The sequence below is a fragment of the Toxoplasma gondii genome, chromosome Ib (genome assembly GCF_000006565.2).
Source record: "Toxoplasma gondii ME49 chromosome Ib, whole genome shotgun sequence".
In the NCBI taxonomy this organism is placed as follows: Eukaryota; Apicomplexa; class Conoidasida; order Eucoccidiorida; family Sarcocystidae; genus Toxoplasma; species Toxoplasma gondii.
Genome location: NC_031468.1, coordinates 1,869,047 through 1,894,217, shown reverse-complemented (window position 1 = coordinate 1,894,217; position 25,171 = coordinate 1,869,047). Strand labels below are relative to the sequence as shown.

General features: G+C 53.1%; 2 protein-coding genes and 1 non-coding gene across 3 annotated transcripts; 2 read left to right on the top strand and 1 right to left on the bottom strand.

Moving 5' to 3' along the window:
* The first annotated feature begins 77 nt into the window (after nt 1-77).
* TGME49_321310 (16S rRNA processing protein RimM domain-containing protein) lies at nt 78-7,631 on the top strand. The gene is made up of 6 exons (XM_018783017.1): nt 78-2,182; nt 2,889-3,009; nt 4,290-4,431; nt 4,810-4,857; nt 5,576-6,324; nt 6,762-7,631. The coding sequence occupies exons 1-6, from the start codon at nt 1,141-1,143 to the stop codon at nt 6,856-6,858; spliced, it is 2,199 nt and encodes a 732-aa protein (XP_018638396.1). The 5' UTR covers nt 78-1,140; the 3' UTR covers nt 6,859-7,631.
* Nucleotides 3,345-3,416, top strand: TGME49_321320. The gene has a single exon. It is a non-coding gene; the product is annotated as a tRNA-Pro (tRNA).
* Nucleotides 7,632-8,694: 1,063 nt separating the features above from the next.
* Nucleotides 8,695-24,100, bottom strand: TGME49_321340 (membrane protein, putative; the record flags this gene model as incomplete). Its single annotated transcript, XM_002371636.1, has 7 exons — nt 8,695-8,851; nt 9,565-9,634; nt 10,634-10,690; nt 10,966-11,084; nt 11,728-11,829; nt 12,499-12,711; nt 13,322-24,100. 7 exons carry the CDS (start codon nt 24,098-24,100, stop codon nt 8,756-8,758), a joined length of 11,436 nt encoding a protein of 3,811 aa, XP_002371677.1. The 3' UTR covers nt 8,695-8,755.
* Nucleotides 24,101-25,171: the final 1,071 nt, after the last annotated feature.

The window sequence follows — 25,171 nt, the reverse complement described above, 5'->3', positions numbered from 1 at the left end:
TCCGATTTGCCACTCCATTCTCAGAATACACAGACACACATGCACTCGATAGCTCGTAATGCCAGCCAGAAAAGAAACGGAAGCGGCAGTCACTTTGTGTCGGCTTCTAACGCCCCAGAATTTTGGTCAAAGTCGGCGACGGAACCCCAGAGTCTTGGTCTGCGTGCGTTGAATCGATTGTGATTCTTTCTTACCTGCTAGAGACAGTATTCCAACGCTTTAAAAATCTTCTGTGCGCATGTAAATGACTCTAGAAAGTCGACAGATCTATATGGCGCGCCCTTTTCACTTGTCTTTTGCCATCAAATGACATGGCGGGTGCAGGAACCGGCCTTCCGAGAAACAAAGGGGTGTGCCCGAGAGCGCTCTGTTCTTCGATTCAGATCTAGAGCCCAACTCTCCTTTTCCCACAACTTCTTTCCGAGTGAACTGGGCAGTTTCTTGGACTTTTCGCGGAAACCCACACTCCGACGTAACCGTATTTCACTGTCTCTGCATAGAAAACGGAGACACATCGGCTTCCCCATTCTTGACGCCTTCGGTGCCACGACCTCTCGTGTTTTTTCTCTTTTCGAAGAACGGCACGAGTTGATTTCCATACCTTAACAAGCCGGTCTCGTAGGCTCTCGGTTTGTCTTTTTTTTCGTTTGTTTCTTCTTTAGTTCTGTCCATCTTTCTTTTCTTCTGTTCTCCTTCTCTACGATTCTTGTGCTGTTTTACTGAACGTCAAAGTTCGTTTCGTCTTTCTGCGTGAAAAGTCCTTCAGAAAGTCAATGCTGAAGAATCAATATATATTTATGTATATATATGTCTTTCGAACGCCGTATGACATCCAGAGCAAGCAGCCTTTTTTAATGAAACGCACGAAGAAAATCTGACCAGTGTCCTCGTTTCTCTTCTTCTGTTCTCCACCGCCATTCGGGGATTAGCTTTGCTACGTATTTCGTCTTGTCTTGTTTTTTCATATCACCACGAGTTGCCATCGAAGGAGAGTTTCTGCCTCGTCTGCGACCCTTCCTTTCGCGCCTCGTTTCCCCCTTTTTTTTGTCATTTCAATTCAGAGTGTTTCTGCCGCAATGCAGCTTCTCTTCGCCGGTGTTTGTGATGGAAGTCGAAGGCTCTTTGCTCCCCTTCTGAATCATGGCTCTTCTGCTGCGGTCGCCGACCGCAGCCGTTCAGTTGTCGATTTTTCTCCTTTTTTCGTTCGTGTTTTTCCTTCCCCCTCTATGCCTGGCTCTCCAGTCGACGAAGTTCAGTGCCGAGACGCATCGCCCCCTCAGATTCCGGCGTCACACTCGAGGTTTCTTCCACTCAACTTCTTGTTTTCTGCACTCCGTCCAGAGTAGCAGTGCCGTCTCTGATCGAAAAGCCTTTCTTGCTTGTCGCCTTCTGCATCCGCATCATTCGCTGTTCTGTTTCGCGTCGACGCCTCACCTGGATCCCCGGGAACACGCAGTTGCAGTCGATCCGAGACTCTTCGTTCGCTCCCTTGTCTTTTCTAGAAATTCAAGGACAGGAGAGATACGTCCAGGGTTTCTGAAACGCCAGCAGCTGCGGCACTCTCTGCACGCATGCACAGAGGAGGACGCCTCGTCACAGGAGAGCTTTTTTCTCCCCGAACGCAGAGGGCGGGGACGAGAAGGAGGTCCAGAGACAGCCAGAGGCTTCGCCGCTCCCCACACTGGCACGGAGAAGGAGATTTCTCCTCGCTCGAGACCGCCGGCGGACTGGCGGGCTCTTCCAGGAGCAGCAGTGCCTGTTCCTGGGTCAGAGAATTGTGCAGGGAAGCCGGGAGAAGCGGAGCATGTTGAGGCAGCGAGTCTCCCTCATGACGGCGCAGATCCGTTCAGGCCGTTTCTGCGACCGCACCGAGCGCGAGGGTCGCTCGTGCGCGCTGACGGAATAAAGCCGGAATTTCTCCTGTCCGGTGTCGTCGCCGTTCGCCAAGACGGCGAGGAAGTGAGCACAGGCGAAGAAGGAGGCCAGACGAAGAGTGGAGGTGCAGAGACGATGCAAGGCTCTCCAGAAGGAGAAAAGAAGCTGCCTCGTCACACAATGCTTCTGAAAAGCCTGGAGACCGACTGGCTTTCTGTAGGCAAAGTTGCGGGTGTCCACGGCCTGGCAGGAGAGGTCAAAGTCCGAGCCACAACTTACAGAATTCAAGAACGCCTGTGTGAACCAGGTAAGGATTCTGTTTCGTGGATGCTGGGAAGTCTTCCCCTGTCCATTCACTCGCGGAGACACCTGTGTCGCAAAGACGGGCGTTGTACGTGGAACTCCCCAACAGTGGCTCGAGTCAGGAGATATCAAAGGCGACCGAAGATCCAGGCGGCAGTTGAACGACAGGAACTCTCGCGACAAGCGGACCGGGGCACAGAGGAGGACTCGCAGCTCGTTTCTGGGGTGGAGGAGCCGAACAGAGAAAGAATTGGTGATGAAGAAAAAGTGAAGCACTCAGATGCGGGGGAGAGAGAGCGGACGGCTCTCGCGGGTGCGGGAGATCGTCTACGCAGGCGAGGCGATGCATAAGTTTCTCCGTAGACCGTGAAGCTTTCGGAGCGACCCTTCGCTGCACAGATGTGGGCTTCCTGTGAACGGCGATACACAAGCAGAGTCGCTCGCCATGCAGGAGTTTCTCACTGACGTGCGTTGACAAGGAGTTGCTGCCTTTCCGTGGACATGCGGGTCCTACAGTCGCATCCGAGTGTCGACAGGGACATGGCTTTAAGAGGAGACAGTCGGTCTACTGCATTTTGACTGCCAAACGAAACTGTGTGCTCCTTACTTCCACCCCAAGAAAAGGGTCGTGTAAATACCGGATTCAGAAAAGCACGGTGAGCGCACACAAACAGGGGCGGTACGTTCGTCTGCTGTTCCTTGCTTCCTAGGCAGACGCGTGTTCTACACTCCGCCAGGACGCGGACGACTCATCTCACTAGAAATTGAGTGGGCTCGACGCACAGCCGAATCGCGAGTGTTTTTGATGAAATTCAAGAATATCGGCGACAGGTGAGGAACGTAAATTCTCGACATTCATTAACTCGTAACTTCGCGTCTTCTTCAGTTCCTCCTCGCCATGAGGTTGCCTGTTCTTGTCTGGGGTCTCAACTCGGCACCGACTTCAGCCCTGTAGACCTCGCAAATACGTTCTTGATTTCCGCGGAGTTGCTGCGCAGGTCATCTTCGCGTCTGTCGCACAGATCTTGAAAAGGCGGCATCCAAACTTCCACACACAGGGATTGGTGAAGAGAAGGTGCCATTCTCTTTTGACAACTCTGGCTTAATTCCGTGTAGCAAAAGATCTCCATTGTAAATGTTTAGGGGAAAGATACCTGGACGCACGCGGCTGTTTAGTCTAGTGGTATGATTCTCGCTTAGGGTGCGAGAGGTCCCGGGTTCAATTCCCGGAACAGCCCGATGTCTCAAGAGCGCGTTTATCTCGAGTTTCGGGGGAGGAACTCTCGGTTTACTGTCCTAATGTGTCAACTGATGGGCATCGTGATAACAGGAAAGGAATAGACACCTTACACCTCTCTCATCTCTCGTATGCTTTTCAGTCTGCAGGGAATTCCTACAAGGTCGGATTCTCCTTGTTCTTGCACCGATGCGTAGCTGGATAAACACTTTCTCCCTGTGATGTTTTCGTGGAGAGCACCCGTTTTGTGTTTAGTGTCTACTGCGAAGTTTTGTATTTTGTGTTTCCGTGAGGACTGTCGCGGCGCGTGTTGGTGTCTTGGTTGCAAATACTGATTCTCGTGAACACAAGTAGTCGAATGTACTTGTTTGGAGCAGCCCGAGAAGCTCAGAACGCAATGGTTCTCTGAAAATATGAATCTTACCTCAGGAAGTTCCTGTTGGGCAACTTTTGCCTTCGTGAAGGTCTTGCTTTCACCCTGAACGATGAGAGACTTCATTCTACACTGTCGCGGTTTCTACGGGACTCTAAATGCCGGGGCTTGATCTGGGGAGCATCTCGAACAGGAACAGCAGAGAGACGCCATTTGAGTGAATTTCATTCGTTTTGATTTCAGTGGAGGAACACGTTCTGCGTCCGGACTGTATGGACCTTCCCAACGCTTTTGTACGTTCTAAGTGCTTCTGCTGGGACTCACGTGAACAACCGAATGCAGCTGTGTGAGCCTGCGTTCGCCTAAGTCTCGGACATTCCGTTTCCCTAGAGCTGTACGGAGCTAATCGAACCTCGAGGCAAAGAACTTGATCGTCTGTTTCAAGTTCCCCTGTCCAACACAGTCTATGAGTGACGGTTCTACTGGGGTCTGTTTTTTCAGAACCTCAGCTTTGTCCTTGAATGGAGGGCTCCTCCTCATTTCAGCACACCAGGCGCGGCAGGACTTGCCTCCTGGAAAAGTTCTGGTTTCCGACATCGCGGGGTTCTTTGTCACCGTTCACGGAGACCCTCAGAGAAACAAGGTGGGTTCTGTTTTGACACGCCACTTGTGCGGTGTTTTTTAATGCGATCTGGCAAGGATCTGTGCAACATTTGCTTTCTGGGCAAGCTGTGTTTTCTGTGCAGCCCGTGGTTTCTTACGGGAGGAGAAACTTGCACTATGCTGCACTTCCGATGGCGAAGCGCAGTCTTTCGTGTGGCGTGCACACGTTCCAGTTGACAAAAGCTCGGTCTATTGAAGACGACGATGAAGTCGCGTTCTTTTGTACCTGTTTCCTTGAACTTCTTGTATTTAGATTCGTGGAAATGCTCGGCGAGTAAGACATCATTCCACGTTTTCACCACTTCAGCGTGACAGTAGTTATGTGAGTCTCTCTGTGGTGTTTATGCCTTCTATTCAGATCGGACACATCGTTCGAGTAATTCCGAAGGAAACAACAGTGAGAGAGGTATGCGAAAGACGCCCGATTTCGCTGATGGATGTAGAGTGCACGCGCGTATTTCTGTAGGCATCAGATTTACAGTGACTCGCGCAAAGAGTCTCTTTTCTATTTGCACGCGTGTTGCTGTAGAGTTCAAATCTAAAGTTTCTACTCACACAAAACGTCCTTGCATATTTACGTAGTCTCGCGTCTTTCGAGTGGTTGTCGCCCTCTCCTTGACGCGCAGCAGCTGTCCGACGTTTCCGTGTCGAAAAGCAAAAGGAAGAGTTTCACCCTTTCTCTGATTCAGAGACTCGCGCGTCGAATTCGCGTAGGACCCTTAACTGGCGGTCCCTGTTGATTTGCCCGGGGTCCAGCAAGTAACGTTTTTCTCACGTTCCGTGGGTTTCCGGCTTCGGTTTTCCCTGGAATTCATAGCGGTGTCGGTGATTGTTTCTACTCGTCATACTGACGTGTGAGTAGGACGTTTTTCACGCTTTGATACAAGTGGTAACAGCAATCCCTCTATATGACTCCGAGCCGATAAGCGATACGGAGGAATCTTACTGCGTCATAGGATGTTGAAATCCAGCACTAAAAGTGCTGGAACATAACCAGTGTAGAAGAATTTCAGTGTCATAGGATCCTAAAGTGTAGACACAGCCAATGTGGAATGACCTGGATAGCATAGAGTGTTGAAGTTCAGCACTTGCGTCTGTCTCTGTGCTTATGTCGAACGTTCTAGTCCGTCATCCCTGCGGCCGACGACTCTCTGGAAATTCTGCTGTACCCCGATGTGGCTGCCAAGCCCCTGCTGCATGATTTTGCGCCGCCGCTGCGGCAGTTGCCCGCCGAGATTTTCGGGGAGAAGTACCTGAAAAGGAGTAAGCTGGAGGACCGCATGGAGGAGTGCGGCCTGGAGGTTTTGTTTCAGTGCGAATTTTGCGGAAAAAAGTTCAGGCAGTACGACCGAGCGAACGCACACGAGCTGCGGTGCATGCACACCTCGAGCAACTCGACTTTGGTGGCGGATTTCGAAGGGCGGCTTCTGGATCGCCGTCGGGAGGTTCTGCGGGATTTCGTGCAGCAGCGACAGGAGCGCCTCTGGCGCTACGGCCGGGCTTCTGACAGCTCAGACGAAGAGAAGCCTTTGCTGCTTCTCGACGAAAAAGGCGACAGCTACTCAGACGCTGAGGCCGCGGTCCGGACCCTCGGCGTGGGCGACCCGGGGGAACGCGACTTCGTGTGGCAGACACGGGAAGAACTGAGGAAATTGGAGCCTTCGGAGAGGAAAACAGACGGCGAATGGTGGGTCGACGAAGGGAAGGAAGGCACAGATTGGATCGAAGACGACGACGAACGATTTGCGCAAGTCGGAGACGGCACAGATCGAGGGGATCTCCTGACTCTCCAGAATCTGGTCATGGGAGGTTCGCAGGCGGGGAGGCTCTCCGCGGCAGAAACGGATCTCGACGCGCCAGCAGGGAAAAAAACGTAAGTTTGAGATGCTGCTGACTTGTCGATCGCCTCCAGATAAAAGGTAGTACTCAGCTTTCACACCTAGGGCCTCCAACGCAGTTTCCACGGACCTCAGCAACGAGCCAGGAGACTGCTACGTTCCTTCACTGAAAACAGGCCCGTGACAAAGGCTCTTCTTTCTGCGCGTTGTTCGCGGTAGAAATCATGAATGCCTGCACATTGTTTCGCCACCTCCAGTTTTAGTTTGCTTGTCAGTTCGCAAATGAGCCGTAGGTAACAACGCGTCTCCGGTCGAGTTCGCTTGGGTCAGAAAATTCGCTCGATGAATAATGGAGCAGATTCGTAGAGAAAAAGCCGACGCTCCTCTTGGGTTGGCTACTTTCAACGCAGTTCACTTTGGCAGTGCAGAACACCACAGAAACTTGCGTGGAGTGTCTTTCCTTTGCTATCAGGTTCTTGCTTCCGTTAACGTTTAACCAAACCGTCTGGGACATTGACTTCGCAACCCGGTCGGTTGCGATTAGTGCACCTCCCAGTCTCCTGGACTAAAAGCGAAACACAACCCTTGAGCGCCTTTTATGTCGAAGCGGCCTGCAGCCCGCCCACAAACACAGATGCTTTGCCTGAAGGGAATTGTCAGGGTGTTTTTGCCGCGGAAGGCTTGCTGTGCCTGCGTGCACATCCTCCCCCCTCTTCTTCTAGAGTTTCGGTCTTAAGGCGGCACTTGAAACTTCTCTTTGCGTAAATTTGCCTTCCAGCGTCTTTCAAACCCTCCAATTCTCCTCGATGCAATAACACAGATCCATTCAACAGGAATCACTCAACATGACTGTCGCTGTCGAATTCCTTGGTTTTCTTGTTCGTCACATTCAGAGAACTCTGGGTGGCTCAAAGAGGCTGCGTCTGCTTTTTATGTCTCTCATCGCCGAGTCCCCCGTGCACAGAAAGGCTCTTTTCCAGTGGGCCGATGAACGGAGCTAGAAACTGCGACTCAGGATCAGCTGAGGTGCAGAAGCCGTTAATATGCTGTAGAAAGTAGGCCATTGGCACTCCTCTCACATGCGAGACTAGATGACCTATCTTGCAAGGCGGATGGACGCAAAACACACATGCATACATCGTCGTGCGTGTATCTATCTCAGTACTTTTATTCGTATGGCTGCCTCCTGTGGACAGGTGCAAGGGCAATTCCCCGGACATACGTATCGTTGTGATGTTTACGCGTCGTAGTCGCGGCCCGCAAATGAGAAGTAGGGATACAGAAGGCGGTATCACAAGACTCGCAATCGCCTGATGATTCAGGCTCTTTGCAATCTGCCTCTCTGGTGTGATAAAGAAGGGGAAAAAGACACATAAGCCCCAAGACACGTGGAGAGGAAGCAAATGAAGGGGAAGGGCGTACACCAGTGGTGCTCCACAAAAACGAAACAAGACCACTGAACGTGCTGCATATGCTGTGTGAGACAGTCTTTATTTTTTTTTCTGTTGTGGCAGTTTTAGAAAGCCACAAACACCCGACAGAAACCCCCATTCATCCACAGGGGAGTCATTTTCTGAAAAGAACTTCGGAAACACAAGAAATGGGTTTGAATCCACCACGGAAATTATCTTGGCATTTTTCACATCTTTCTGAATTGCCTCTTTGTTCGGGGAAAGCTGCAGAAGCGTGTGGACGAGAAGGGGAGAAAGTCTCCCGCGAAACACCCACGTACGGCTCCACAAAAGGTCCACCCGAAACGCGCCTGGGCTCTGCACACGGAGAAGCCGTTCCACCGGCAGATCTTGCGCGAAAGAACTGTCGCTGTCGCGCTGCTCTACCAGATAAAAAACACTTACTGAGAGAAGAGTTAAGACTGAGAGTACTGCGTACAAAGTTGGAACTCTTCCGAGATGTGAGGTAGACAGTTCTAGCTCGCGGGTCACTTGCACAGAGACAACAGTTATTTCAACAACGCGATAACCACGCGGGTGCTGGGTCCTGATACTGACTATCGAGTGAGATTACTACGTCTGCACAAACTACTTTTTCGCAGAGTCGGTTTGGATTGGAATTCTTTTCGACGCCGCATGCGGGACAAGAAGATAGTCGTGACCACTCTGAGGTGGCGGTGCGTACCGGTGGACAGGTTTTGACTTATCTGACCGTGAAAGTGTCACCACACACGCCGCTGTTGGCGTAGGAAAGTTGATCTAGTTAGGCACGACTCACAATCGATTGAGTATGACTGCCGGTGACTATCCATCATTGACACATGCAGATTAAAACGACTTAAACGTGGAAGACAACTTTTTTGTCAACCGGAAATTTGGTTGATTCGTGTGTGTGGTGACATCCCGACGGTTTTGGGGGCAGAAGCCGCGCAGCAGAGTCGAATTTTCGTTTGAGAACGCGAGTATCACATGCTCCTTTTGCGTTTTGAGTCTTTCGAGCCTTGCTTCCCGGTTTTCAGAGAGCGTTGACGCCGCCGAAGGACTGCTCCATAGAGCGCAAATTCCTTCGCCGCTTGGTGGCGAATGCGACAATCATCAGCGAAAGGAGAACCTGAAAACCGCGACAGAAACGCACACTCAGCTTCAGCGAATACACTCGAGTCACTCGGACACCGAATACATGCAGTGCAGGTTCTTTTCACTTGATTTCTGGGTGCCGCAAACCTCAGACGACGCTCTGGAATCCGCGTGCGTTTCGCTTCCCAACCCTGTGCGAAGGGAATAGAAGACGCTTCTCTCACAAAAGATGCGAGAGTCAAACTGGATGCACAGAGGATACGAGGACTTCTTTGACGGTCTGCTGCCGCGAAAAACACTGAAAACGTCCGTAGGAAAGGCCACAGGAGACAGAGAGCGAGGAAGGCCTCGAGCCTCTCCGATATGGAACAACTGTGAAGCAGAAAAGCGCCTTTTTCTGAATTCAAGTCGAAGAGAACAAGTTTTCTCGGCGCGAAAGCGGAAGAAGCAGTGGAAAGCTCGGAAAACTTGCAAATAAATGACAGGTGTTCTTGCGCACAACCTGTACCAGACCAGCCGCCCCCGTCGTCGGTGGGATTCACGCAGTTCCTTTTGCGTCAGATAAAGCAAGTGGAAGGGAAGAGAGTCTTTTTAGTGAGTAAAGGTATTTCAACTTCGGAAAACGTCTTCCAGAAAAGGAGTTCTACTGCAGTCGATGTCTAACGGACTTCCTTCCCAGTCTCCCCGTCCTCTCTCTGCGACGCAGAGTACTCTCGTGACTTTTACTCAAGGAGTGCTCTTCTGTACCTTGGACACAAACAGACAAAGCCAGCCCAAGAGAGCGTAGACGAGAGTCGAAGGCGACGTCCACGAAACCCTGCAGACAACGAAACGCGTTAAAAAGTCGGATTCCACAGAAACAAGGAGGCGCTAAGCACGTTGATGGTGTGACAGTGGAGCGTCTTTATAAAAAAAACGAAGAGTGTGCAGAGACGGGCAACCCGCACGCAGCCAGTTGACGTAGACGGCTTCGGCTCTCGTAGTCGTAGCACTCTCAACTTCTGCGCTGCTTCTCTCAGGTGAACATGCACCGGCGAAAGCGAGCCTTGTTCCCCCGTTTCGGAGAAACAACACCATTTCTCACTGTCACTTAACTTTTTTCGTGACCCTGCTCGCATTGCTCTGAAGAGCGAGCCGCCCACTGAAGGAGACAGCTGCGCAGGAGACGATTCAATGTCTCTTCTGCTCGAGGTCACCCGTCGGGCACCGCCCCAGCACTGCTCCTTTTTACCGAACGTTTGTGATGAAACGACAGAATGCGGCATCTCCATGGCTTTTCAGCCCCAGCAGAAAAAGCCATGGTGGTCTCGAGAGTCAAACTCCTCCAACGCAGAAGCCTTCCACAAGATGAAGCGCGTGTCAGGGGAGAAAATCAAAAGACACTGTTCATCTCACCATCCGCTCCTGTTTCTCTCTCTTCTCTCTCTCTTCTTCACTCCTTTTCGCTTTCTGTTGCTCGCTCTCCTCCTGTTTCTACCTCATCACCACTTTTAACCTCTTTTTCTCCCTGTCATCTCTTCTCGCTTTCTCTCTGGTCTCCCTCCCGCCACCGTGCTTCGCTCTATCTCTTTATCATCCCTTCGTTTCTCCGGTTTATCACGGAAAAGCGAACAGGTCCTCATAGCGAAGATTCAAAACCTAACCGCAGAAAGGAAGGAAGAAGACCTGAGGCACATCTGACCTGAGTCTTCTGTCGAACGGACAGAACGAGAAAACGCACTGGCGGTCTCTCAAAATGCTGGCTGCAGCGAAGGAACGAGCAGCAACCGAATTCACACACGATCTTCTTTCGAAGATCGGCGGGATGTGCACTTACACCGGCAAGCAGGCAATGATGAGGGTGACGATAGGAAGCTCCATGAATCCAATGCGTCTGCAGGCGCGAGGCAGAACGAAACAGAACACAGAAAACTACTTAAGACGGATTAAAAAAGTCTCGGATCCTTCTCGTAATCGAAGAGAGAGATCAAGACGGAGACAAGGAAGACTAAGACAAACAGCAGAAGGATAACGCCGCTGGGAGCTCTTGGTGTTCCTCCGGAGAGTTTTCTGGGAGTCGGCAATCGAAACTTCGCATGCGAAAAGGGGGAACACGAAAGAGAGATGAAGAGAGAAAGTCCAGAATTCACAAGACTTTCGGCAAAGTACCTTGTTGGAATGTGAGAGAAAGCATACATGCCCCGACAAGGAACTTTGAAATTTCCATCTGGAAGCAGGTGGCGTTGGGCTTGCGGAACTCGAGAGAGCAGAACGTCCGCCAACAGCACCTGAAAAAGGAAAACAAAAAGTTGAAAAAACACATCAGTGGAGAAAATACGTGGACTGAAAACACACCGAAGAGAAAGAAGTGATCACGCGCAGAGAGACAGAGACACAAAGACAGCGAAACAAAGGAAAAAACAACGTGTGATAAGAAGGAACAGGAGAGGAGAGAGCGGAGAAGTGGAATCATGCCACGGGGGGAAGAAACTGACAAGAACTCGCCACTGCACGCACCTTGTCTGCTTCCTCATCTTGTCTTTTGAAAAGACAGAAATCAACAAAAGGCGCTTCCTCACACAAACGACTCGCACCGCTTCTCTCTTTCCCGACAGTGGATTCGTCTGCTGACCGTGAGAGGGCCGGCCAGGGAGCAAGTGTCTCTACACCCCGTGTGAGTTGAACGAATGTGCATCACATTTCTCATGTTTAATGATGTTTCAAGTTCCTAGTGCTACGATGCAAAGGAATCCAGGTGCAGTTCCCTTGCTGAATTCTCTCTTTTCGCGATGCAGAGACACTCTCGCTTTCCTCCACAGGGTAATCCCTGTCCGTCTACTCCGTAGTGGACCCCTCTTGAGCACAGGATGATTTTCTTTCCTGACTTCGCTCCACAGTGCATGAGACCTGCAGGGAGAGCGCGTTTCTCACGTGTTGATATTCGTCGAAGGCAGTCGCTTGGATGTTGTTGAATTTGACGAGATAGAGGAACTTCACCCAGTCCACTGCGATCTCCAGCAGAAAAACTCCGCACTGACAGCCAAAACAAAGAACATCCACGGTCGCATGAGAATGGCAGTGCCGCACAGGTGCTGCTTTCCCTGCGTACATGGCATACTCTTGCTTGTCTGCAGAGCCTTTCTGAGGGATTCTTGGCAACTGTGTCCGTCTATCTTTGGAGAGAAAATGAACGCACCGCTCTTTGAGCAGGACGCGGTTCGACGTTCCCAAACAGCGACTGCGCAAAAAACGCGACCTTTGTGACGCCACACACCGCGAAAGACCTCATCTACAGACACATCCACGAATAGGCATTTATGCGCGTAAATACATATAAAGATACATGTATATATACATATGCATACATATACATATATATACATATATATATATATACATTATGCACCCGCACATAGGTGTCTAAATGTATAGACCCTCGAACACAGAGAAAGGAGAAAAAGAGCGACGGCAAAGAGAGTCTGCATCTGACAGTGAATTGCCCCTCCGATTTCTGCCCCAATTCTTTCAACCTTGCTTCCTTCACACCGATCGATTCTTTCCTTCCACTCTTAAACTCCTTTTCACTTTTCGTCGAAGAGAAGAGCACGTTTCTCCGCAGCGGCCAGGCGAATGACGTTCCACTCTTTTGAACGTGAACTGCGTCGAAGCGTTTTCAGTTCTGGGATTTTCCTTTCATCTCACCAGCCAGGAACAGACAGCAGCAAGGGAAGTCGCGCGCGGAGATGCTGCGGTGGCGAGCTTGAGGGAGACGATGAACGCGTCGCAGCAAAGTTGAAATCTCTCCACCACGTCGGCCGCGACAATCGAGTAGAGAGTCGTGGGCGAAAACTTCTTGAACACCGAAGACTTTATCTCCCCGAAGTTGTTCGTCACCACAATCAAAAACATGGCCGACTGAAAACACGCAGAAGGGGGCCAGTGAGCTATTTCCAAAAAAATCTATGCACATGCATCTGAGCTCATATATGTGTACATATACGTACATAACCGTACACCCTTTAATGATATATATATATATATATATATATTTGCAGTATATCTGTGCACGCATAGCGACGCCTGTAATATATATATATATATATATATATATAATATACATGAGCGCAACTTTAACCTGCGTCCAATGCATATATAGGCATAGATAAATGCAGGCATATATGTAGTACACATACAGACTTTTAAGCCGTGTCCATAGGAAATATCGGCATCTACACATGCACATGCGTGTATTTTTTATGTATATATTCAGTAATTACGCGCAGTTTTAAGCCGTGCTCACTAGAACCTGATGCACAAATGTATATACATATTTATATTTACATATACGTATATATATATATATATATATATATATGTATCAGAATGCCTGGGACAGGTGTGCAAGACAGTCTTCTGTGTTTTCTTCTCTTGTGGTCCATCACCGTTAGTCTCGAGTTTTGGTCCTCACAGTTCACTACCTCCGTTCGTCTGTTGTTTCTCTCACTCGAACTCTTTGACCTCTCACCTCGGACGAGTTGATCGCAATATTGAGACTGAGCACGCGAATCAAATGCATGCATGTGTGAACGAGGACGTAGGCAAGAACGAGGAGGTACTGCGCAACCCACAACATCCACTTGTTCCACTCCACTCCTGTCTGCACCGAGAGTTTCCCGGACGCTCGCGACGACCGTGAACAAGCGGTGCTCGCTCTTCTCTCCGGATCCGCCTTCTCCTGCTCTCGCCGCTCACCAGGTCCTTCTCCCGACGCGCCTTCCCTCCCTCGCCTTATATTCAGAGAGCCGGCGGCTTCTTGGGCTGGCGCCTCCACACTGCACGCGACAGAGGCAGAAGAAGAAGCGACGAGGAGCACCGCCGGAGAGCGAGGAGAAAGGAAACCTGCCGCGTCCAAATGACCTGCAGAGTGCCGCAGCGTTCCTCTCCTTCCCACGCAAGATGCAGACGAAGAACGAGAAGAAGAATGAGAAGCCGAATGGGCCGAATGAGATCGAGAAGAACGAGAAGGAGAAGAATGATAAGGACCGGAAAAGGACGGAAGTTGACTTTGAGCCATTTGTGAGGTCGCTTTGCCTGCATGCACAGGAGAAGTCTGCTTGAATGCCTGAGATTCCCCGGCATCTTGAGAGGTCTCTCCCCTGCTCTTCGGAGAGATTCTCGGGGAATCGTGGACTTCTGTATGCGCCAGAAACGTCCAGCACTCTCGCTCAAAGTCTCCTGCCCAAGTGTGTCGTTTGAGAAGTGCATGAGGCTCTACAAAAGCTTCCTCTCCGGCCTGCCCCGTCGATTCACGAAACACAGAACACAATCTGGACTCGCGTTCCGTTTCCTCGTCTCCGTCCTCCGTCTTCAACAGTCGTCCGTTTGTCTCGTCGTTCTCTGGCGTCGTACGCACATCTGCGCGACACTTGAGAAACGCCGAGGAACCTTCAGAACTGCTCTCCTTGTTCTCTCCTCCGATGATGAACTCGAGTTCTCTTTCTCTGTCCTCTCTGCTGCGAAAAGCAGACTCGTTCTCTTTCTCTTCTTCCTGCCTGTGTCCTTTCCTCTTCTCTTCTCGTCCTTCCGCTTCTTTTCGCTTTCGCCCCCCTTCGTCTCGACATACGCGGCCTTCTTCAGACTCTCTTTGATGGCGTTTCCAGGTGTGGGGAAACGCAAGCACGGACGACCTCGTCTCCTCTTTTCTCTCGGCGGTCTCTGTGTTCTCCTCGCCTTCATCTGCAGTCGAAGCGGAGGACGCCTGCACAGGCCTGGAGAGGAGCTGAACCGTCGTCCGCATCAAGGCATCGAATATGTCTCTGCCGAGAGATCTCCACATCTTCTCAAAGAGCTCGAGCATGTTGAAAACGACGTATAGCTTCATGAATGGCTGGGCGCGAATGTAGTGGTACACCCGAGACGTATCGACCAGCAGAAAGAGAGAGACGCTCGCCACTAACAAAGAAAAACGCACCAATGCGCATACGTCTGCAGGCGCCAGCAGCGGCGGTTGGCGAGAAACACCCAGAGGAAACGCAGACACACCCGAGAGGCCGAAAGACGAGGAAGCATGCGGAGAAGAAGAGCAGAAAGAAGAAGAGGAAGAAGAAGACGAAGATGAAGAAGATGAAGAAGATGAAGAGCAGGAAGAAGAAGACGGAGAAGAGGTAGAAGAAGAAACAGTGGGCCTGAACTCCTGTGTAGGTGATGAAAGAGTTTGAGAGTCTTTGTACAAGGGTTTGAAGAGTCGCATGAAAGATGAATTCCCAGAACGTTTCTCTCCTTTGTCGCTGTCTTTCATCTCCTGTTGAAAATGCTTGTCTGAATTTGAGGCAGTGTCTCTCTTCAGCGTCTCCTCGGCTGCAGTGTTTCTCTTTTCTTCTGAAGAGAGGCGAATCCGCAGCAAAGAGCGAGAGACTCTTTGTGCACGCGAAAAGACCCATCCCAGAGAGAAACGACCTGGGCGCTTTAGCAGTCCGGCAACGCCGAAAAGCCTATCCTCCTCCAGTTCTCCCCCCTCTCTTCTCAGTCTCTCTTCTTCTCGCTCTCGCCTAGGTCTCTCCTCTCTTTCACCGTGGACTTGCGTTTTAACTGCGTTCCCAGCTTCCCGAGTCTCTCCTTCAGAGAGGGTGATCTCTCGGTTCTCCAGCGAAGAACTCCTCTTCTCCTCGACGCTCGTAGCCTCGCACGCCCTCGACTTTCTTCCACCAACATCAAGTGTGTGCTTTTCGCCTTCAGAGACTTCCTTTCTCGGCAAAAAGTCCTTCTTCTCCTCTGCCGTTTTGTGCGAAAAACAAGAGAGCTTGCGAAAAGACCACACCTTTCGCAGAAAGTGAGAGACGAAACGACGAAACGCGTCTCCAGGCGAACTCGGTCCGCCTTTGGAGACGCTGACGTAACTCCAAGCCGGGACCGGAGGCCTCCCGCTCGGGTGTACATCCACCTCGTCGAGAAAGCCTTCCTTCGCACCCTTCCTCTTCCCAGCTTTCTTGTCGCTTCGCCGACGCAGCTGCCCTCTGCGATGGTCCGCTCGCAGCTCCTGGGGTGTACAGACACCTGAAGTGGCTGCCTGTGCAGGCTCACCCATTTGTCTTTGCAGATTTCGCTCTTCGCTGGGTCCGACATGACGCAGGGAAAATGCCGCGCGTCTGCAGCTTTCAGACACTTGGTGGACCAACGAGAGAGAAAACGTCCTCGAGGCTCCAAAGAGAACTTGCAGAACTAAGAGAAGGGACATACCGATCTGCCACAGGAACGCCTGGATTTCTGCGAGTCTTCTCGTGGAGGTGAAGAAGTTGGACGCGTCTCTCCTGTCACTGACTGTCTCCAAATCTCCTCTCCGCGTGTGGGGTGTCTGTATTTGCCCATCTTCGAATCTCGGCACTCGCTTTCCTGTCTCCACAGAAAGAACGCCCTCTTCAGCTCCGCAGTTTATCCGTCCTTCATAGTTCTCTCTTTTCTCTCGTGTACTGCCGCTTCCGGCTTCTCTTCCAATCTCTGTCTCCTCTTCTGCCTCTCTGATCCCCCTTTTTCCATCTCTTCCCACCTCTTCTTCTCCCGGACTGTTTCTCTCCGCTTGCGTCGCAGACTTGCTTCTCGCGTCGGAGTCGTCTGCGGAGAAAGTCGTTTTTCCTTCCACTTTATACCTTGACTGCATGCATTCCTTTGCTGTTCCCGCGCCCGATGTTCTCTCCGTTTGCCTCCTTCCAGAAGCCCCCCCGAGAGCCCCGAACACGATCCGCGTGATGAGCACGAGAGCTTGAATCGGCATGAACGTTACTTCATACAAGACCGCGTCTAGGCAAAGAGCAGTTCCCAGGTAAACGACCTTTTCCAATCTGTAGGGCACACGACAAAGATTTCGCAAAGGCGTTTCTGGGATCGTGCAGCCGTCGTCAGTCTTCTTCTTCTCGCGCTCCGGGCGGCTCTGCTTCGCGTCCGCGCCGTCGTTCTTGCGTTGCATGCGTTCCGAAGAAAAAAACGGTTCTGCATGCGCGAGAGAGGCTCGGGTTCCGAAGAAGCGCGAGTCGCCAGCGCCGACTATCTCCCCGATCGTCAGACGCCGCACCAGTGGCGGAAATCCTTCAAGCAAGAGTCCTTCTCCACTCGTTCTCTGAAGCGCTTCTCGCGGCGGAGACGGAAGTCTCTTTTCTGCGTTTCTGCTCTCTCCCATCTGCGTGCAGCGCCCTGATCTGCTTGAGCCTTCACATCGCGCCGAGCGACCCCTGCAAAAGGTTAGCGAGTCTCTTTCCTCTCTGCGAGTTGAGCTGAGAGGAATCGAACTCGCCTCCTGTTCGCAGTCCCTGCGTCTCTCTCCTAGCAGATGGCCTTCCCGCGAGCCTCTGAGGACAAAAGAGTCGAGCGGCTCACAAGGAGGAGAATCGCGAGGATTGCAGAACTCTGTTCTTTCTCCGGAGAGTCTTCTGGGGAAGAACTCTGAGGTGCCGCGCCGACGAGGCCATTCTCGGTTTCTTCTTCTCTCCTCGTTTTGTTGAGCCGCTGAAGGGCAGGTCTTTGAGAGGGAAGAACCCCCGTCTTTTCTCGAAGCGTTGGGATGTGAACTCGCGAGGGAACGCCCACAGTCTCGCGGTCTCTTCTCAGACTCGCCGCAACTGGACGACCTCCGCGAACAAACGAAACGCGCCTCCTCTGCCCGATCGCGCTTGGTGTCTCGTCTCGCAACCCCCAATGCAGCAGGCGCGTCGTCTGCTTTCTGCGAAGCAGAAGCCGTTTGCCCCCCTTTGTTGCCATCGTTCTTCTGCCGAGGAAGCGGGCGAAAGGAGAAGACTTCATCGACGACGAAGGCCCCCAGGAGACGCAGCCGCTCCCGAACTGTGCTGCCTTCGTTCCATACGTTTTCCTCCTCGTCTTCTTCTCTCTCGCTTTTCGAGTTTGCGCCCGACGCATGCGCCAAGCCTCCTTTGTCGAAGGCCGCAAAACGCGAAGACAAGAGCTCCTGGGGATGCAGCGGCGAGTCTGGAGAAGAGAACCATTCGGGTGTCTTGACAGGCAACGTGGCACTTCGGTGAAGAGTGATCTCCCCATTCCTTTCCTTCCTCGAAATTCCAGAGAAACTGCCTCCCACAGCCTTTCCTGTCGAGACTTCCTCCCTTGGTAAGCAAACAGGGAAACCGCTCACAGTCTGCTTTCCATCCTTTTTCTCCTCGCTGACTGCGGCAATGCACGCAGTGCGCCTCTCCGCAGAAGCTCCGATTGCCTGCGAACTCTCTCCATCTTCGTCTTCGCTCTCCTCAACAGGCCTGAAGTTGAAATTCGGTATCCTCATGCTTGTGGCGTTCACTTGAGCGGGAGACGGAAAAGACGCCCTTTTTATCTCAGGAGGAAATGGCACGCGACGACTGTTAGGTCGTTCTTCTGTCTTCCTCTCTATTCCTCCTGCCTCTCTCCTCCCTACTTCTTTATGTGCTCTCTCTCTCTTCTCTCCCTTCTGGTCTCTTCCCTCCAGTGTCGCTTCTTCTGCGTCGCCTCTTCCATCGCCAGATATCTCAGTTCGTCGACTTCGACGCTTCTCTCCTGTCTGTCTTGCCTGCTGTCTCTCCTTTCTCGCTCCTCCCTCTCCTGCCTCTGCTGTCTCTTCTCGAGCACGCCTCTGCATGAACGACGACGAACGACGCCTTGCCGGAAGCGTTCTGGAGGGAAACTGTGAAATTTCCGGACCAGGGAAGAGGGAAGGAAGAGGAGTGGCGAAGCCCGAAGACAAAGGCGTCTGTGTACTCACCTCTTTTTCGATCCTGTTTTCACCTTCTCGAAAAGTCGACTGTCTCCTCCCTCTGTCGGTCCCCGCGCCGTGACTCGCGCTTCTCTCGCGACCTCTGTCTCTCTCTCCTGCTTCGTCCTCTTCAGGAGAACTCGCCTTTCTCGCAACCGCAAAGGGTCTCCTCTCTACCTCCTCCAAAGTCCCCGAACTCCACGCGCCACAGACACGTACTCTTCTCTCAGCAGGTGCGACTTGTGAACGCCTTTTCTTCTCCCGAGGAAGAGCAGGCGCAGTTTCCTCTCCCTCTCTGAGTCGCGGTGTTCTTCTCTCCTTCTCCCCTTGCAGTCGCGCTACCTCTGCTCGCAGCTCATCCAGCTGCTGCTGGTGTCTCGACAGCATACACGCGAAGATGCCAGCTGTCGAGAAGGTGGACTCCCGAGAGACGAGTGCTTCAAACGCCGCACACGTTGCAGGCGAAGGGGCTCTGGCACTCGAGAAAGCGCAAAGAGAAGTTCCACTTGGGGGAAAAGCAGGTCCCAGCATCCCTCTGGGGATACTCTGGAGAGACTGCGGCAAAATCCCCGGGCGTGTCACACGAGACACACACGAAGGATCTCCTTGTCTCTCGTCTGTCGGTCCAGCCAGCTGCTGCGAAACGCCCTTTCTCTGACGACCCATGGAACGAGAAGAAGACGAAGAAGACGAAGAAGACGCAGGAGGAAAAAACAGAGAAAAAGACGAAGAAGGAGAGAAAGACCTCGTCGAGTTTCCCTTCACTCCCTCTTTGGTTTTTCTCGAGCTCTCAAAAATGGAGAGTCTCGTTTGGGGGACTGCACGCAAGAAGTCCGAATCAGATGTGTCTTCTTCGTCTCTCTCCTCTGTCTCTTTCGCAAACGCAGGCGAGTCAGGAGCTGGCGAAGCCGCAGGCGAGAACGGTAGGAACTCTCCAGAGAAAAACGCTCCTTTCTCGCGACGCAGAGAAGAGGTCGGAAAAACCACCTCGACGTTCGTCTGAGGCGGATAGAGGACAGGCGTCTCCAAACGCCCCACAGTTGAAAGAGACCCTCTCTCTTCCTGGGCTGATGGACTTCGCCTGCCAGGTTTCTCCATACACTCCGGTAGAAGAGACAATACGCTGTCTCCGCGACTCGCATACGCATCGGCCGAAGTGCCTGGAGGAGAGAGAGAAGACGTTTTCTGCGCATGCGTCGAGAGAGACAGATCGTGGGCAGGCTCAGAGAGCGCTGACACCAAACTGGCTCCCGAGGGCGACAACGCCGGGCTCCTCTGGTTGAGTGTCTCGACAGACAAGAAGCGCACAGAAGAAGGCAAAAAACCGGAAGGGACGCTGAGGAGTTGCGCGCCAGACGTCTCGCCTTCCTTTGCTTCGCCGAGAGTCTCCTTTGACTCGAAGCGGCGCTCTGAATCCGCACTGTTTTCACGATGCGTCCATGCAGCCGAGAGCGAAGGTTGTTCGCGGTGACGACAGGAGAAGCCACCGGAGAAAGAGCACAAACTGGCGCCACCGTCTTCTACAGACAAACACGAGGGTCGCCTACGGTCGTCTCCGCGGGCAGAGAAAGAATCACAGGAGACAGAGGCGCAAGACCGCGAACTCTGGAGGTCAACAAAAGAGTGCGATCTCTCAAGGCTCTCGAAATCCAGGGAGACACGCGCAAGCGGCGAGCAGCAGGGCGCGCTCTCACACCGTTCTGTCCGCCCTCGCACGAAGGCGGGAGAAGAGAAAGCAGATACTTCTCTCTCTTCTTTCCCCGGTTCTCTTTTCTTTGTCTGAGGCCTCTCCACCCTCGTCGACCTCGAACCTGATACCACTGTCGATCCAGGGTGAGACAGAACAGATTCTGTCTCTCCAGGTCGATGCTGAGCAAAGGAAAGAGAACGGCGGTCGCGTGCAGCGTTAAGCAGTTGGCGGCCCTCGTGCGGCTGTGAATCCTGCGAATCCAGGAACCTGAATCGATTACTTGGAATAGAATCTCGTTGAGACTTCCCGACCTCGTGGCCATGAAGCTCGGGCAGAAACTCGGTAGAAGAACTCGCTGACGAAGCATGCGCGCCTCCCGCAGGGCACCCCGAGAGTGAAAATGACGCCGCAGCAGAAGCGAAGAACGGAGATGTGTCAGGCTTGAAAACTCGGTGGTTTTCCAGAGAAGAAAGGTCTGGCGATTTTCTTCTTGGCAATCTCCTCTCTTCCGTCCGCGTTTGGTTTCCCGACAAATCCAGAGAAAACTCAAAGTCCGAAGCATACTTGCGGGTCCAAGGCACCCTTTTTTTCGCATCTCCAGTGGCCTCTGCCGGGTCTACGTACACCTGACTAGACACGCGGCGCGGCGGCGGAAGTTCGGAGGCGCGTTTAGCCTCCAAGTAAGGATCGCTCTTCTCCCCACAGGCTCTCTGTCTTCTTTCTTCTGCTGGTACACTGACGTTCTCCCTTCTCGTCGCGTCTGTCTCCTTTCTCTCTTGAGCTGACGCGTCTGCACCTGTCGAGGCAGGAGACAGCCAGGCCCCGAAGGCGACATCTGCAGGGGTGCGGATACACTCAGGAGAAAAGAAGCCGTCTGTGGCGAGATCGGAGGAGAGAAAAGAAGAGAGGTTATCGCCGTGGTGGCAGCGAAACGGATAAGGCAACTCTTCCTCGAGAGCAGAGGGACACAGCGAAGAGACGAGTCGATTCGAAACCTCCACCTCTCGAATCCTCTTCTGGGACCGAGACAAACTGTCATTGACAGCTGCGTCTTCTCCGCCATTCTCAATCTGACGCCCCCCTCTATACGATGCGGAACTTCGTCCTCGCAGCTGCTTCTGACCTTCGACTGGATGAGAAGAACCAGCCGACGATTCACTTTCTCCAAAGTCGACAAATCCTGGAACATGACAACAACGAGAAAGAGACGGTCTCGCCCTCCTGGGAGAACTTCCAGATTCATCGATGCGGAGACCGCAAGAATTGATCTGCTTCTCTCGACTGGTCACTCTTCCTTCTCGTTGCTCCCCGCCTTCATCTTGCTTGCCTTCTGCATCCTTTTCTTCTTCACCTGCTTCGAGTGTGTCTGGGGGAAAAGGTTTCTGAAATGAGTGAGGGTCCAGAGAGGTGCGCGCGTCGTCAAGTGAGGAAACGCTTCTGACCTCGTTAGGAGAGTTGCTCCACTCATTAGGGGCGGCTACGCGTTCCAAGACACATTTTCGAGTTTTACCAAGAGGCATTTCCTTCGAAGCAGATGACCATTCCTCGCCTCTTGCCTTCGCCTCTTCTTCCGCGAGAGCAGGGACCGTTGCTGGACGTTGTCGACTGGGCGTCGAACGACTTTCCCTGTCCCGACAATCACCTGCGTGTTCGTTTTTCCTCTCTCGTTCACTTTCTTGCGAAAAAGACAACTTTCCGTCCGGCCTCGAGGCAGAAAGACCTGCCCGGGCTCCCAGAGACGCCAAGCGAGGGAAGCAGAGCAATCGCCTGACCGTGTAGTGTGTACACACACCCGAGCTGGTCCGAAAGGATCGGAAGGCGCTGTCACAAGAAGTCTGCGATGTGGAGGTGGAAGCTGACCGCTGCAGAAAAGCTTTGTAAAACTCTGAGTGCGATGAGGCGCCACCCTCTAGCGACTCTGCGACTTCTTTCCCCGAAGGCCGAGACACACCGCTATCGGAAACACCTTGCAAGTCCAGAGTTCCGGCAGACACTCGCGAAAAAGCGTCAGGAGATGAGGTACCATTTTGTTTCTCGACTGTTCCATTTCTTCCCTTTTCTCGCTCAGTTAAAGCCGTTCCCCTCTCGTCCAACCTCTCTGTTTCTGTGTGGAGAGAACCAGGCGTTCCCGAAGAAGCGCTCGACAGACACGACGCGGCGACTGCAAGGGCTGACGCAGGTGCCAGCGAGCTCGGCAGCTCAAAGGCGATGCCTTCGGGCAAACCTGTTCGAGTTGGAAATCCCCTCCGGCCAGCGCTCTCCTCTTTACCGAGTGGCGGCGGCGTCCGTCTGCAAAGGTGGAGTTGGAAGGCATTTCCTGGACTCCGAAGAAGCCCATATTCGCCGCGGGGAGGGGGAGACTCTGACAAAGACCGGGAGTCCTCCGCGGGAACTGTGGCGAGGCGCTCACTCGCTGGAGAGGCGACAGCGGCAGATGCCGCTGGCGAGGACGGCAGGGAGAGCAGCGAGCGCTGGGTGAGAGAAGGCGAAAGTGAGTGAGATCGTCGTTTCCGAGGCCCTGCATGAAAGGTTTTTCTTCGCAAGTATCGCAGTCCTGAGTCGCCGAGGTTCCAGTGTCTGGACGCGTGGAAAGAGCTGGAAGCTGCAGAGCGGCCTAGAGACCCAAGACGAACAAACGGCCAGTCCTGGAAGTCTCCTTCGAGGTGTCCAGAGCGACCTCCGCGCTCGGGCGAGTTGCCCTGGTCTCGTTTGGCGTCCTGGCGCAAGCGGCCAGGTTCTCCAAGAAACGGGAGAGACGACGTTCCGTGATCTTCGACGATGCACTCCAGTCTCCGCGTCGGAACCGGACGGAGACGCGCAGACTCTCCGCTCTTCTTGAAGTCTCTCCACAACCTTCCGTACCGCAGTGGTGAAACTCCAAGACCTTCCTCCGCCTTCTCCTCGCTCCCCGCCGCGAAAACCGCCTCGCCTCCTGCGCGGCGCGGACTCTCTTTGGCACTGCCCATCTGCGTTCCCTCCGGAAGGTCGCGCAGCATAGTGCCGTGGACCGAACTGTCTAAAAAAGGAGAGAAAGACGAATGGAAGGAGGCAGGGTCTGCCGAAAGAAAACGATCCGGAGACTGGCTGGAACCGCGCTCCGCTGAAGTGTGCAGCGAGACGTTCCAGCTGGTGGCATGGCGAACAGAGCGGGAACTGGGGCTGCGCCGCGGACGCTCGGGAGAACGCGGCAGGCTCTCGCGCCCAACGCCAGCCGACGGCCCTGTGTACATACCCCTGGGGCTGCCTGCGCCGCAGTCGCCGTTTTGATGGAGTGTGCGCGGCGTGGAGAACCAGTGGCGGGAGTCTCTGGAAAGCAGACAGACGGCCTCGTCGCTGTCCGAAACCGCGGCCTCGTCGTCAAGGGAAAGTCGCCGCCAACAAGAAGACGCGTCAGGAGCTGAGTAGTAGGAATAGACAGAATTTGCGTCGTCTTCCCCTGGACTCCCGACGTCGCGCTGAAACAGAACGTCACCAGCCAAGGAACCGTAAAGCGTGTACGGCGGGGTGGGCCCCGCGCCCGAAAGACCCTTCTCGGCGGCAGAGGTCGCGGCTTCTACATCGGGCACAGAGAGGCTCTGGACTGAAGCATCACGGGGGAGAAGCGCGACAGGTTCTGCTGGTAAGGGAGAAGTGTCATGTTCGTTTTCTTGTTGGTGCTGCCGGACAGAGCTGGCGCAGTCAACTGGCTCTTCGTCGGCTGAATCAGACGATCCGCGCGGAGCCACACCGGACGAAACGGAAAGCCAAGACGCCCGACCCGGCGAGAAGGCATTCATAGTCCCGTCATGGGAACTGCTTTTCCGAAATGTCTGCTCGTCACTGTCGGAAGTTTCTACAACGGTTGTGGCGCCGCTCTTTGGCGGCAGCTCTGGCGGTTCAGGAGTCATCGAGGCGGCTCATTCAAAAAACGTTCCTTCGCGTAGAGCGGGCTCCGTCCCTCACGCCTCGCCGTAGAGGAAGCATGAGTTCGTCCGAAGAAGGAACGCACAGCGGGAGAGTACCTTTGAAACGAAATGTTGCACGGAAACTGCGGCAGAAATGTCGAGAAACGCTGAAACGAAAGACGTCTGACACCACGGCTGGACGGATGCGCGGCAGAAAACAGCTGCGCCCGGTGTCCGTACGGCAGCCGTTAGTGTCGGAAGCCACAGAATCGGTGCACAAGGGCAACTCGAGAAAAGGGTGTGAGCATCTTCTGGAGTTTACCGCGTTTTCGACCGTTTGACGAAGGGGAAGAGCAAGCCTGGTGACAAAGACCGCTCGGCGGGAGAGAAGAAAAAGTACCGTGTTAGACAAGCCGACCAGAGAAGCCAGTAACGCTGACCCACATCACGCAAGAATCCGACAGCAGGATGCTGGGCTTTTTGAATTCCTCGGGGAGCGCTCTAGGGACTCGAGTTTCACCTCTTCAGACAAAAACTGCAGCCAAAAATACCCGGCGGAGACCGCCCAGTTTGCGGCGGCCTCCTTCGAGCAACTGAAAATGATAATGGCAACAGGAACGCCCTCAAAGTAGATGGTTCAACAGTTATCCGAGAGAATGCCAGAAGACAGCCAGTCTGGCTGAGCAGGCTCAAACTTGAAGGACAGAAAAGGTGCCTGGGACTAGCGTCGTGAGAAACGGCAACGAAACTTCGTGCATGCGGACCGTCTAGACACGAAGAATGCTTGCAGTCCAGGTCGGGGGAGCCGAGCCCCCTTTTCTGGAGTTTGTCACAAACACCGCGGCATTTAAACAATAGCAGTTTTTAATGTTTAGAAGTGACCAGAGGGACCGGTCTTCTGAAGCAATGAACGCGTCAAAGTGTGTAACCGTGGATTTGCCGCGATCCGCGCATGCGCGAAATACGCATCGATGTCCTCGGAACTTGGCCTCGGTTCCTGGCAACAGACAGCTCTTCTACTCCGGGCGATAAATGGGAATATGTGTCCAGGTAAACTGCAAACGAAACGCATGT